Source organism: Narcine bancroftii, chromosome 4 (assembly GCF_036971445.1).
Source record: "Narcine bancroftii isolate sNarBan1 chromosome 4, sNarBan1.hap1, whole genome shotgun sequence".
Taxonomy (NCBI): Eukaryota; Metazoa; Chordata; class Chondrichthyes; order Torpediniformes; family Narcinidae; genus Narcine; species Narcine bancroftii.
This window is the reverse complement of record NC_091472.1, coordinates 53,359,799-53,374,924: the sequence shown is the minus strand read 5'-3', so window position 1 is coordinate 53,374,924 and position 15,126 is coordinate 53,359,799. Positions and strand designations below refer to the sequence as shown.

Sequence of the window (15,126 nt, the reverse complement as noted above, 5' to 3'; positions counted from 1 at the left end):
GTGCACTATGGGATGTTGGCTTTGCTTGGCTTGCCAAAATTGTACTCCCAACAGCATGGGACTTGTGGGTAAGACCATGACCAGCACTCGAAGGGTCAAAATGTCTACTGTATCCATGTGTACGAAATTATGTTAAACAAAAAAAAATGAAAGTATAATTTAGAACTTGGCAATTCCCTGTTCCTGAAATCAGGTGATTAAACTTGTATGGCCGAACTCCAAGTCATTCAGAAGTGTACAATTGTTAAGTACATTTTGTTCAGAAAGCTAGCTATTCACATTAATATCAGAAAGCAAATATTTTCCATCCACCTAATTCAGAAAGCTGGGTACATCTCCTCCTTGTCCACCCACAGTATGTTCTGTAAATTGCTGATAACAAGTGAGCTACATTAATCAAGCCATGATTGAAGGGCAAGATCTCGTTGAATCAAATGACCTGACTTGTGGAAATCCAACTTTATGCAAATTCTCATAAACATTAAAAAACATTTTTCAAACTAATAATAACAATAAAATATTGGCATACATGAGGTCATCCACTTTGGAAGGAAAAACTAATTTGTATGGTAATTTAAAGATCATAATTTACAGAATATAAGATTACAATGTAAAGAAGATCACTTAACACCAAGCAATAGTCACAAGATAGCACAGCTATGGGGTTCATTCCAAGGCCTAATGTCTGCAGGGAATAAGCTGTCTTTAAGCCATTTGGTGCATGGTTTTACATTCTTAAACTTCCTCGTCGATGGGAGGAGGGAAAGAGTATGTATCTGGGGTGTGATGGTCTTTAACTATCTTGGTTTTCAATAATCCCCCTAATGCTGTTCATAATTAAACTAATCAAATGCATAGTGTGTCCTGGTAATTAAGAAATACCACTAGCAAAGAACTTAAGAAGTAGGAACAGAGAAGACCCCTATGTGGCCCATTGAAGCTGTCTCTTCAATTAGTAAGATTATGGCTGATCTGGCTGTGGACTCTGCATCACTTACCTATCCATTCTCCATCACCCTTTATTTTCCAAAAATCAGTGTCTTCAATACATTTAATAATGTAGCCTCTGCCGATTCATTGAGCAGAAAATTGCACAGATTTTCTTCGAGAAATGTTTTCCCCCATCTCTGCCTTAAATCTACTCTCCAGCACCTTGAGACTATGTCTCCTAGTTTCATCTGGCAGTGGAAACAATCTCCCTCTTTCTCTCTTGTGTATTCTCTTTATGATTGTATTTCTATAAGATCTTCTACACTCTAATGAGTAAAGTCCTAGGTTATTCATTCTCTTCTCATAAGCTAACCCCTTCATTTTCAGAATTAGTCCAGTGAACCACCTTGTGCTGGATCTAAATCAGTACCTGTATTATCCAGTAAGGAGACAGGAACTGCATACAGAATTCCAGATGTAGTCTCACCAGTTACAGCTGAAACTCTCTGCTCTTAAATTCAATCACTCTAGCAAATGAAGGGTAACATCCAGTTTACTGCCACAAATACCTGTTGCACCTGCAAACATTTTGTGATTTGTACACAAACGTTTCTGCACTGCAGTATACTGCAATTTCTTACCATTAAAATAATAGTCCAATGTATTATTTTTCCTTCCAAAGTAGATCACTCACGTTTGCCAATATTTTATAGTTTTCACTAGTTTGAAAAATGTTTGAGAATTTGCATAAAGTTGGATTTCTGTAAGTTAGGTTATTTGATGCAAGAAGATCTTGCCTTTTAATCCTGTCTTGATTAGTGTAGCTCACTGGTTATCAGCAAATTTTCGTTTCCTCCCCACTAACATTTCTGTTATTAAAGGCAAAATAATAAACCAATGAAAATACTTTTTTTCCCCTTCAGCTACAATTAAGAGTTATAGCTGCAACTTACTAAATAATGCTAAAATCTGAAAGTCAAAAAAAATTAATGTCAAAAATATATGGTGCCATCTACATTTAATAGGATCTGTGAATCCTTTTCTATCTGTGATCAAAGCATCATTGAAAATTTGGTAACTTTTATTCAAACTCAACTTTATTCAAACAGTTGCTACGATTAAAGGTTCCAATCTTCACCAAACATTTGTGTTACTTTAGTGAACATGTACTTTTACAATTTTAAACTTTTATTTCTTATTATTCACTATTTATTTATTTTATTTTTTTTACCATTTGCCTGAATTCCAGATAAGAAGGGTTTTACTGTTATCATAATTTTATAACATTGGTTCATTTCATGATATTTTATCAGTAATGGTATCAATAATATTTAGTATTGTGAATAAAATGAAGCATATTGTAACAGTGCAGCAGGTGGGAACATTGACAATCTACAAGATAAATTAAGCAAACCTAGTGGGCAGGGCAGGCAGGCATTTTATCATAGGAGGGCTGGCAGGCTCAAATGTATGTGCTCTAATGCAAATAACCTAGGGTAAATCAGATGAGCTTAAGAGCATGGATCAGCACTTGGTGTCAATATGCAAGGTGGAAGGAAAGGCAGGACCAACAGCTTAATGTTTTAGGTGCTACGGGCCCAGAGGACCTCAAAACTCATCAGCAATAGAAATTCACCAAGACAAATGATTTCTTAAACAAAGGTTACTTTTAATTTTCTTTAAACATAAAAACAGGATCAAACTTTAGCTTATTACTATTAACTTAACCCCCTTCTAATTCTAAGTGCACATGCATGTAATGAGTGTGTAAGTTCAGAAAATTTCTTTGATTCACAATTCAAACTCATTTCTCACTCCTCCAAGTTCACCGGTATCAGGCAATTCTTATACTGTGCATAGAATTTAACAGTTATGAATTTCACCAGGGTTTAGTACTTGAAGGGTAAATGGTTACTGCTCAGGAAGGTTCTTGTCAGTTTTCAGAGAGAGATTTGTTGCTCATTGGACTCCCACAACTGATTCCTTTAGATCAGCCATGAAGAAACTTGCCTCCCTCAGGGTTCTCTTGATGATAACCACTTTCTTTCAAGTCACCACAGAATTCCTTTTCTGTTTCCCTTATCTTAGGTAAAACATTATAGAGCCAGCCATCTCCTCTTATATAGACCACAAGGGCTTTGAACAGGCTTAACTAAGAACTCAGAACCCATCTTCAAAATGAGGTTTTCCCACAAGCTTGCCAGCTTGTCCTATTCTAGTCCCAGCTGCTATTGCTGAACTCTAGAACTGAATTCTCTCTCGCTCTCGCTCGCTGACAGATAAAACCACATGACTCTCTTAGAACAGCAAACTGCATTCAGACTCAATCTTCTGAGTTCATTCATCTGTTGTTTTCCAAAACAATAATCCATTACTCCACAACACATCCAATTAACACCTACTTGTGAAATCTTTATAGGCATTCTTCAAAGTTTTTGCAAAGGCATTCGGAGCCTGGACTGTCTGCTTGAGCAGAGCTCTGGCATTTTAAATGAGATCTGTGTCGTGGTGTTTGTATCTTTTTGTGAACTGACTGAAAAAACCCCACAATTTATCTTCTTTAAAACATATCTAAATACAATCTAAAATATAACATAATCTGTCACATAGACTGTAACAGTTTCAGAGAGAGGTGCAGAAGAGCATTACTGATCAGGAAGAACATCACAGCCACAATGAAAGAAATTAAGAATAAATGGAGAATAATCTCTTTTGAGTTGTTCTAAATGACTCTCAATAACCAATGGAACAAAAGGAATAGGTATGTTGGTAAATTTCAGAAAATTCCAATAACAATGTTTGAATTGTGAAGGGATTTTAACTCCCCCAGCATTGACTGGGGTTACCTTGATGAAAGGGGCTTTGTTGGGGTGGAATTTATTAAATGTATGCAAGAGATTTTTTTGATACAATATGTAAAAATATTTTACTCTGATTACTTTTCCTGATCTCAGAAAATGAAACTGGGCAGGTGTTGATATGGGGAAACACTTGGAAAATTGACCATAATTATCTTAAGTTTCAAGATAGTTGAGTAAAGTGGTAAGTTTGGTCCTCGGGTCAAGGCCCTTGGTTTGGGGAAGGCTGAATCAGTAGCTTTGGAAAAACCTGGTAAATGTAGAGTGGGAGCATTTGCTTGTGGGTAAAAGGCCAAAGAACATGGGACTCCTTTGGGGAAAAAAATAAGGGTGGTTTGTTATGATACAAGGGAAAAGGCAAAGGTGACATGGTTAGGAAACTTTGGATGGCAAAGGGAAAAATAGCACCCTGTGACAGATATAGGGAACTAGTGTCAAGTGAATTTCTTGAGGAAAATGGTGGGTGCATAGGAAAGATGCATCAATTGTAAGAAAGCTATTGGAAGAGATGCTTCTGGATAGGATGTATGCACATTTGGAATGCCATCTACAGATTGAGGACAGTTAACATGGCGTTGTGAGGGGCAAGTTGTCATCAATTTGAGTTTTTTAAGGAGGCGGCAAAAATGGTTGAAGGAAGGGCAGGGATTGTTGTCTACATTGACTTCAGTAAGGCATTTGATGAAACTTTATAAAATACCTGTCAGATAGCACTTGGTGTATTTTGTGCAGTTTTGGTCACCACATTTTAAGAGGATGTAGTTGTGCTAGAGAGGGCAGAGTGTTTCAGTACAGACTGGTTCTACGGATTTAGATCAACCATGGAGAAGTAACATTACAACAAATCTAGATCACAAATAATGTGCTTAATAAAACACTCAACTAGAAGTAAAAAATTATATAAATGTTATTATAACTACAAGTACACAAATAAAAATGCAACTAATACAGTAATCAACAAATGCATAAATAAATCTATGAGACTTGTGTCCTTTTTATTGCCTATCATCAACACCAATCATGATTTAGCCCAAGCAGAAATCTGATGAGCTGGGTTGTGGCCTAAACCTCTATAGTTAAAGCTACAAATTTTTTTTCTTTTCTTTGGCTTGGCTTCGCGGATGAAGATTTATGGAGGGGTAATGTCCACGTCAGCTGCAGGCTCGTTTGTGGCTGACAAGTCCGATGCGGGACAGGCAGACATGGTTGCAAGGGAAAGCTGCAAATACACCTGTGCTTATTACATTATCACTTCAGACATTTATCAGTCATATGGCAACACTAACTAGTCAGGAAATGAATAGCACAATAAGCACTCAGCAGGCAGTTCAACAATTGAATTTGTCTTCAACATGTTTCAAGCCTTCTAGGTGTATTGGTGTTTTCTCAAACAGACCTGTATTTGTTTTAAGCAATTTTTTTGCAGGCCTTGCCTCAAAGCCAGAGTTCTGAAAGCTAAAAATTCTATTACAATTGTTTTTAAACCTCCATTACACAGCAGAGATTCACCAGGATATTGCCTGGATTGGAGGATTTTAGTTATGGAGTGTGATTGGAACAAAAGAGGAATTTAATAGGGGTATATGGAATGGAAAGAAATAGGATAGATGGCCAAAATCTGTATATAACAAAAAAAGGGGAGCATTAAACAGGATTTTAAGGAAAAAAACTCGAGACTCAGAGAATGGATTCTATCTGGAACTTGCTGCCAGTGAGATGATAAAAATCGGATACAATCATTTGTTTTAAGAAAAATTTAGGCCGCTTTCAGGTGCTCGGACACAGATAATGCGCCGGCAGACACGGCTGGGGGAGTGCAGCTGGGATGTTCAGGTGGCCGCGGAGAAGACTCCTTTCTGTCACCTGAACGAACCAGCTGAAGGAGAGCCGCGTCTGAGCAAATGCCGACTCCTGTGACTGTGGTCGTCTTAACGGCTTGTTTATGGAGCATCTTGTAGCAGCACTACATGAAAATAATGAAAAAGAAATAAACTTTAATTATCGTCCACAAAACAGTTGGTTTGTTTTCACGAGGACCATATCTCTGCGCATTGCTCCCTATTGATGTATCCTTTGATCTTGATCAATGATAATTATGACAGAATTTCTGTGGGTTTCGGTTTATCAGGTTTAAGGACACAAAGTTTGAGAGATGCTAGTGTACAACTCTCTCCAGAATGCAAAAATCAATAGGAAAGATTAACTGCAAGTAACAAGCCTTCCTCATTTTCTATAAACTGACACCAAATTGTGGCCGGCGCAGGACTACAGGGCTGGTGCGGCCGGCATGGGACGTTAGGGGCCTGAAGTCCTGCGCCAGCCGCCCCAGCCCCATAGTCCCACACCAGGGACTGTCAGGCAGTGGGGAGGGTAGCTGTCGGCAGCGGGGACTCCTGTCCCATACTATCCCCGGTCCGCACGGTGACTCCTGTCCCCTGTCCGCACGGTGACTCTTGACCCACTCCGTCCCGTCGGCAGTGGGAAGGGTAGCTGTCAGCGGGTCACTAGCTGACTGTCAACAGCCTGCCCGCTGCTAGGCTCCTGAAAGCTGCTAGCCACTTTGCCTTGCTGCTTTCAGGTGCCTAGGGGGAGCGCTCCGAGCCGGTGAATGTACCTCCCTGAGGAGGGTTTGGTAAGTCCTCCTTGGGGTCAGGTTCTCCACTTTCAGATGGCCACCTGACAGCCACATTCGGGTATTTTAGGCGGCTTTACATTCGGGTATTCTGGCCACTTGAAAGCATTTCAAAAGGCAAGACAGATGGATGTGGATGTAATGTGGGCAAATGTATTGATCTGGATTCAGATGAAGATTGTTGGAGGCTGAAGGACCTTATGACTAAATTGAATGAATTATAATGAAAATATTGGAAGAAAAATCTGCCATGTGCTGGAATTCCAAAACAGAAAAGGGGAATCTTACAAGCACTCAGAAGATAAAATTTCATGACTAGATAGAGTTGATGATTTGAGAACTGGAAAAAGTGAGAAAATGGGCATGTTTTAAATTGTGGAGGGGGAAACCTCTCATGTCTTTCAGTATTCAAAAGGATCTCTGATCCATTCTTCTATCTCCAGCCTCAGACATTTTCCCATTCAACCGTGGATGATACCATTTAGATCTTCACTTCATACCTCTGAAGGTGCCCAACCATTACTCTAGATGAAGCAGTAATTACGTGTGCTTCTAATTAGTTTTTAATACAATCACTGCAATAGAGAAACCAAATGCAAATTAGCTGATCATCTTACAGAATAATGCTTCCATTCAATCCACTGTTCTTGTAATCACCTGTCACATTTTTCTCCTCCTCTCTGGCCTTTCAGTTTTCTGTGTTGTTCCAATGTAAGTGCAAGAAACAGTAGCTCATCTTTTGCTTGGACAAGTTGTAGCCCTCAGGACAATTTGTGAATTTTATATTGAAGTTAACAGTTTCAGGAACCAGCCTGTTTCTTTCCACAAGCATGGCAGTACATTTTTTCAGATTTTAAATTTTCTTATTCTATCTCTAAGTGTCAGTACCCTGTCATTGTTACCATATAACCATTTACGGAGCGGAAACAGGCCATGTTGGCCTTTCGAGTCCGCACCGGTTCACTTTACCTTGACATCATTATGGTAGTTTCTATTTCCACGCTCCTGTTCTCTTCAACTTTAAATATTCTTGTTTAAAATTGATATGCTGATTTGTTTGTAATATTGTGTCTTAATTTTGTTGGTGCAGTAAAATATGAAATCTTGTTTGTGGTTTTAGGTTCAGTACCTCAAGGCAAACACTAATGTGGATTCCGGATTCTTTTTTCTCTAGGTAAGAGTGAAACTTAAAATGTTAATTCTATTATTGCTTTGAAAATGTTTGTAGAATGGGTTTATAATTTGAAATAGTTTGGACTTAATTTAGAAAATATCCTCTTTATTCTGCAACAATTCCATATGAGACACAATGTTAAGTCCAGTTTATTGTCATCTGAATGGACAAGTCCAACATGGGATCAATTAAGAACTACTTTCTTCTGCCATTGGCACTAAGTGAGAGGACATTAGGGAATCTGAATAGAACATTAGGAGCTGCATCAAAATTCAAAGTGGCAACTTGGAAGCCACAGCATAGAAAAGTACAAGCAACATGTTATGGGCAAAGCTAAATAATTCCATGCCACCAATCCAATGTAAAGGTTTGCATTCTTGTTCTATCCATTGAAAAATACACAAAATGAAGAGACTGTGAAATCCCCATTTTCTAATTTTCCAGCAAGTGAGTGCAAAATAATTAAATATTTAATTGTCTAAACAAAATGATTAAAGCATTTACAATATCATCCAGCTGGCCTCTTTTCCAGTTTTTTTTTGTTTTTGAGCAAGGGTGTTTAAAGAGAAACATCAACCTTGTTTCTCTTCCTACAGAAGCAGCCAGATGTGCTGAATATTTTCAGCATGTATAATCACAATGATTGTGTTTCATGTGCTTCAGAAATAGCAACATTCTCGAGCCAAGTTCCAGTGCAGCCTTTATAATATGGAAAATGGCTCAGTTTTGTCCTGCCTCTTTGAAATAAAAGACAGGTCAAATTTATCACTTGCATAACTGGTGATGGAAGGTATCTCTGACAAGGCTAATGACCTGCACATAATACTCGTACTCTTTTGAGGGCCTGTGTCAATCTTAGTACTGATATGTCTGAAAACCTTGATTCCAGAGGCAGTATGAGTGACTTCCATCAATATCAAAACTAAATTTAGTTGGCAGTGTAATCAAGAAGGCCTAGTGAAATTACATTTGATATGTAGCAGCAATTGAATAGAAATGGAGATGGTTGTGATTGGAGGAGACCAGTCATCTTGGCTGTGAAATATCATTGCTGGAGTTTCTTTTGACATTACAGTAATCACAGCCATATTTGGCTGCCTCATTAATAACTTACCCTGCATAGTGTCAGAAGAATGGATGCTTAATTGTCAATCTGTTTGCAATTCTTGGGTAATGAAGCTTTCTCCATGTTCTACAGCAAATCTGATGTGGATTGTTATATGACTAATAACATTCAGACATCATAGTAACTACCAGGAACAAGACAGTTAAACTGTTTCCCCTTAACATTTAACACGATTTCTATCATTAAATTTCTAATCATTCACACCATGGATGTAGTTACAGATCAGTACGTTAACTGAACCTTCAAAGATAAATGTTGTAGCTATTGTGGTCGTCCAATCCTACATCAAGAATATGATGATATGCTGTCCACTTGACTTTGTGAGGAATGGCAAGACCGATAGGAAGGTTTGTGATAGGATAGAAATCAAAAATGATGAAAGGCACAGCAGAAAGTGGTTGGTAAAATCAGATCAGCATCCTCTGTACCACCTGGACTTCATTCTTGCCTCGTTTAAAACATTGCAACATAGGAGCATATTTTAAAGGCTTCTTTGGTAACATCTCCCAAGCCCAGCCCCAGATGGATGAGCCCTGTTATGTGCATAAAAACAGCACATTATCAATATGAACGTTAAATTATGCACCATTCTCACTTGCAGATGTATGCCATGTTGTCTCTGGGTCAAAAGTGAGGAATGCCCCACTGTAATAAAATCCACAACATTTTCAAAATCTCAGTATTTTGTTTCTCTAAATATGAAAATGCATTTAAAGCTTTGAATTAGTTAAATATACACTTTTTTCTTGCAGTGAAACATTCTATAAAATGCAATTGTTAAAATTTCAGAATGTTCTTGGAAAATTAAATTCATTCTCTTGTTAATTTTTTTTCAGCTTGCTGAGTGGGAGAATCTCAACACTACGGGATGAAACTGGAGCAGTAGGCAGATTCTTGTGTTTTATACCTTTTGAAAGTAGAATTGAAATGTGACTGACAAATTTCATAACTTTAATGGAGAATCATTATAAAGAACAAATTTTGTACTGTCAATTCAAAAATTAAGTCATAGGTATTACTATGCAAAGGAGGTTTTAACATGGTATTAGTTTCTCATGGAAGTTTGTAACTATGAATCTGAGCTGTCCTTTGCTATCCTAATGTAAAAAGTGTGGACCAGCAGGGAGGGAGTGGAGGCACAGCACTCCACAGGATCCTACTACCCAGTCCTACTACCAACTGCTTTATAAGGGTTTAAATGGTGTTTTATTTTAAAAACATGTGACTTTGCAGTCTGAGCATAAGATGGTGGTTCCTGTATTTGGCAGTGGCCTCTAGGGGTTGGAGACTCCAGGGAGTAGAGGACTGGCGCAGGGTGCCAGAAAACCGGGAGAACACCCCCCACCCCGTCGAAAAGAAGCAGAAGAGGAGGCGACTCTACAGGACCACGGGGACAGACCAGTGAAGCTCTGCAGCTGAAGAACACACATAAGGTGGTCTGTTGGCAATTTGAGGCATTGAACCCATGTGGGATACTGGCAACTTGTGGTCAAAGGACTCATACCAAGCTGCAAACTTCTAGAGACTGACTCAAGTCTGGCTGAAGGGTTACCAGGTATTGGAACAGGGATGTGAGAGGAGCTCCAGTGGAGCCTTGGGCACTGAAGACTTCCTTATAGTGTCAGAGATGTGCCTCTAGAGCTTGAATGCTGATGGTTTGGACTGAAGTCTGTGATTGCAGAGGTTGCACCTAGAGCTTAGATGCTGATGGTTTGGACTGAAGTCTGTGATTGCAGAGGGTGCAGGAGCACTGTAGGCAAATCCACAGACACACTCTTTTGGCTTGTATTTCTCTGAATTTAAGGGGTTCTAGGCAATTTCTGCTGATGTAAATCTTTGTCTCCCTTGCAGCAGCCTAAATGCAATTTTGTTAAATATTGCATCTGTTTTATTACATAACAATAAAACCTTGACTGAATATGCATTGATATTTGATAGATTTGTGAGCTGGTACTCTGTTTTCTGCAGAATTCTTCAAGCTAGTATGGTCTGAGTGCAGGTTTACTGTCATTTTAGTTTGATATTTACTATAACTTAAGTAGATCCTGTACCTGTAATTGCCCCAAGGTATAAATTAGTGTAAAATGATTCCTATCTTGTACAGCCAATGTCTGAAAAAGTGTAGTAACCAGTCAGTTGTACCATTTATTTCTGCATTCAAACAGGGAAAGAATACAACTGGATGGCATTGATCTAAGCACTGAATGCAGATGTGGCAAAGTCGATTCCACTTGCTGCAAAATAAAAATGGCATTTGAGCTGAATGTGGGATGGTTTCCATAGGAGGCATCAATGGGAGAGCAGGAGTTGGAGCTGAGCAGGAGAGTTTAAAAAATCGACAGTTGAGGTGGTACTGGTTAGCTTTTAATGAATATAAAAATAAGGTGGAGCCCAGCAGAGCAGCAATTTTGAGGTGCTGATGTTATGTCAAAGTGGTCCTGATTGTCCAAATGTGAACTTTAGTGAGGAGCATGAAGTTGAAATTCTTCTGTTTTACTTGTTCCAAAGCTAGTCAAGCCCCTTACTCAGTTTTTAGTCACGGCAGATGAGCTCAGACCTGTCATAATCCTCCTGCAAAATGTGGGAACTCCGTGTTCCAGATGACGACATGTGTAGGAAGTGTGTCCAGGTGCAGTTCCTGGCAGACTGCATGATGGTACTAGAGCTGTGCATGGATTCACTCTGAAGCATCCACTTACTGAGTATGTTGTGGATAACATGTTTAGTGAATTGTTGGCATTTCAGTTTCAGGGTCAAAGGAAAGATAGGGAAATGGATGACCAACCAGCAGATAATATGCTGGATAATGTGGAGATTAAGGAAGTGGAAGTTTTGGATCTTCTAAAAAACAAAGATTGACAAATCCCAGGGCTGGATATGATATACCCCAGGCTGCTGTGGAAAGTGAGAGAAGAAATAGCTGGGGCAATAGCTATGATCTTTGGCCACAGGGAAGGTGCTGGAAGATTGGAGAATGGCAAATGTAGTCCCCTTGTTTAAAAAAAAAGTTAATAGGGAGAATCCTGGGAATTATTGACCACTGAATCTTACATTAGTGGTGTGTAAACTAATGCAAAGGATTCTTAAGGATAGCATCTATCAGCATTTGGAGATGTACAGACTACTCAAGGATAGTCAGTATGGCTGCCCTCATTAGTCTAATGAGTTTGAGTAGGTAACAAAAGAAATTGATGGTATGGTGGTAGATGTGGTCTACATGGATTTTAGCAAGGCCTTGGACAAGGTCCCCCATGGGAAACTCATCTAGAAAGTTATGAGGCACAAAATCAGTGGAAAATTAGCTATATGGATAAAAAATTGGCTTGTAGGAAGAAAGCAGAGAGTAGTAGTGGAAGGAAAGTATTCTGCCTGGAGCTTGGTGACTAGTGGAGTGCTGCAGGGATCTGTTCTGGGACCCCCTGCTCTGTGATTTTTTTTATATGTACCTAAATGACCTGGATGAATAGGCAATTGGATGGGTCAGTGTTTGACATGAAGGTTGGAGGAGTTGTGGATGGAGCCGATGGTTGAAGTTTACAAGTTGGGCAGAAAAGTGGCAGATGGATTTCAATCCAGTTAAGTGTGAGGTGCTGCATTTTGGAGGGACTAACCAGAAGGCTGAGGTTAATGGTTGGTTACTTAAGAGTGGATGAACAGAGGTACTTTGGGGTGCAAATCCATACATCCCATAAGGTTGCCACACAGGTTGATTGGAGAGTTAAGAAGCCCTATGGGATGCTGGGATTCATTAATCGGGGGATTGAATTTAGGAGTAGAGGTTATGTTATAACTCTATAAATCTCTGATAAGACCACACTTAGAGTATTGTGTTCAGTTCTGGTCACCTCATTATAGAAAGAATGTGGAAGTTATGGAGAGGGTGCAGAGGAGATTTACCAGATGTTGCATAGATTGGGAAACCAGTCTTATGAGGCAAGGTTGACAAAGCTGGGATTTTTCACTATGAAATGTAGAAGGATAAGAGGAGATGATAGAGGTCTAAAAGATTATGAGAGGCATAGATGGGGTGGACAGCCAGTACCTGTTTCCAAGGGCAGGATCAGCAAACACCAGAGGACATGTGTTCAAAGTTAAGGGAGGGAAGTTTAGGGGAGGCATCAAGTTTTTTTTAAAATTAGAGTTGTGAGTGCCTGGAATGCCTTGCTGGAGATGGTGGTGGAAGCAGGTGGGCAGGGGAATTGTATGATGTGGTGAAAGATTGGACGTGAACTCTCAGCCCTCCTGGAATTTGCTTCAAAAGTGGTCCAATACACAACGTTTCTATAACTTTCTTTATTTAAATGTTATTTGAACTGTTTAGTTATGGGTTCAAAGAGAAACATTTGACAGAGGGAAGATGCACAGGAGCAAAGGCCTTCACAAACCAAGAAATCTAGGAATGAAGTTTCTCTTACCTCCCAATTGGAAATATCTCTTCCTGGCCCCAGCACTGCAACATCAACAGTGTTAGCGATGGAACAAGCTGCTGGAGGATGCACAATTCAATGGATTACTGCAGAAGTCTGAATTTATCGAAGATAATGAGTCGTCACAACTTCAGCAGAAGACGAGGCTGTCAGAGCAATGGAGAAGAAGGAACCAGAGAAAGTTAAGTCTAAGCATAATATAAATGAGATTTTAAGGGCTTTGGATAGAAAGGAAAAAATACAAATAAAAAACTTAATATTTTTAAAGTAATAACGAAAATGGAAGGAACAATAGTCATTAAATGAAAGAGTTAATGTTGTCAAAGAGAAATCTGAAGTAATGGATGCAAAGTGCTTCATTTTAAGTGTGACTAGCTGTGAAGTTGCTTGGAGAGACCGATCCCAGGGATATATACAAGACATCTGTGCATAGCTGGGGATAGATTGTGTTAAGGATAATTTAAGAGTTAAGACTTTAGCTTAAGAGTAAGAGATAAAATTAATGGTTTAAAAATAAACAGTGGTTCATTGTCTATTGCTGTTCATTACATGCAATTCGTAACAATTTCATGTTAATAGATCTCTCAGTGAGGATGGTTTTCCACTGGAATTTTATAAAGAATCTAAGGATTTGTTAATGCCTTTTTATGTAGATACTGAATCAAGTGGTTGGATCACATACTTTGCTGGATTCTTTCTTAACAGCAATAATAATGGTAAATCCCCCAAAAAATCGAGATCCATTGAAACAGTTATCATGTAGGCCAATTTCGTTGTTGAATACAGACTGAAATACTAGCCAAAGCTCTGGCAAACAGATTGATTCTTTGGCAAAAATTTTGCCAAACAGAATTTTTTAAGAAAAGGCAATCAGAAGATAAGGTAACAAGATTGCTTAGTATAATTAATTTGGTCCAGAAAATAAATGATTTAAGTGTGGCAGTTGCCTTGGATGTGGAAAAGGCCTTTGATAGACTGGAGTGGGATTTTTTTTTTTTAAATTTAAAATTCTGGAGAAATTTGGATTGGATCAAAATTTTATAAACTGGATCTGAGCCTTATATAATGGACCTTAGGTCAGATTTGTGATGAATGGTCAAGTATCTATCCAGATCTAGCAGACAAGGATGTCTATCATGTCCAGCTCTTTTGGTATTGACTAAAGAACCTTTGTCAAATATTCAACGGGATCCAGACATTAAGGGCCTCAGGATTGACCAAGATGAACATAAGATTAGTCTTTTGCAGACTATGTATTAATATATCTGACGGAATTAGAAATTCCTTTGCAAAGGTTGCATTTACAACTGGAAGATTATGAGAGGGTATCTGGGTATAAAATAAATTGGGGTAAGAGTGAGATTAAGGCATTAATTGATGGGGTTATACAAATTGTCAAAGAAATAAGCAGTTTAGATGGCTGAAGAATGGGATTAAGTATTTGGGGATCAAAACAGATAATGGCTTGAAAAAATTGTATAAGATGAATCCCCTCTCCTTGCTTAAAAAAAATTGAGACCTAAATAAATGGATAACTATTAAAATAAATATATTTCCGCACATAACAGTATCTCTTTCAGACTCTTTCAATACCATGACCATAGAAGGTTTTATTTCAAAATTTTATTGTTAATTAGGAAGTTTCTTTGGAAAGGCAAATTAAACCAGAGTCTCCATGGAAAAATTAACTTGGAAATATCATATGGAGGTGGGAGGTTTCAACTCTCAAATTTTAAATATTACTATTGGGCAGCCCAGATAAAATTTGTCACTTCCCTCTTTAACAGAAGAGGTGGAAATTGAATTGCACAAAATTGGAGAGAGAGCAGCAGAAGATCTTGTATAAATGGGATACTAAATCTATTTCTGGTGGAAAGGAAGGACCTTTAACAAAGAAAATTTTGAATACTTTGTTTAAATTGAATAATTTAATTGGATCAAAAGGAAATACATCTCCAAAAATGCCCTGGACTCAAAAT

The 15,126-nt window shown here is 38.5% G+C and overlaps 1 protein-coding gene across 1 annotated transcript in view; it reads left to right on the top strand.

The window, feature by feature from the left end:
* The window catches only part of kctd3 (potassium channel tetramerization domain containing 3), a 96,069-nt gene that overhangs the window by 11,561 nt on the left and 69,382 nt on the right, over positions 1-15,126 (top strand). Inside the window, exons 2-3 of the mRNA XM_069931290.1 lie at positions 7,541-7,594; positions 9,557-9,602. Coding sequence (XP_069787391.1) covers positions 7,541-7,594; positions 9,557-9,602 — 100 coding nt within the window. The remainder of the gene's footprint in view (positions 1-7,540; positions 7,595-9,556; positions 9,603-15,126) is intronic.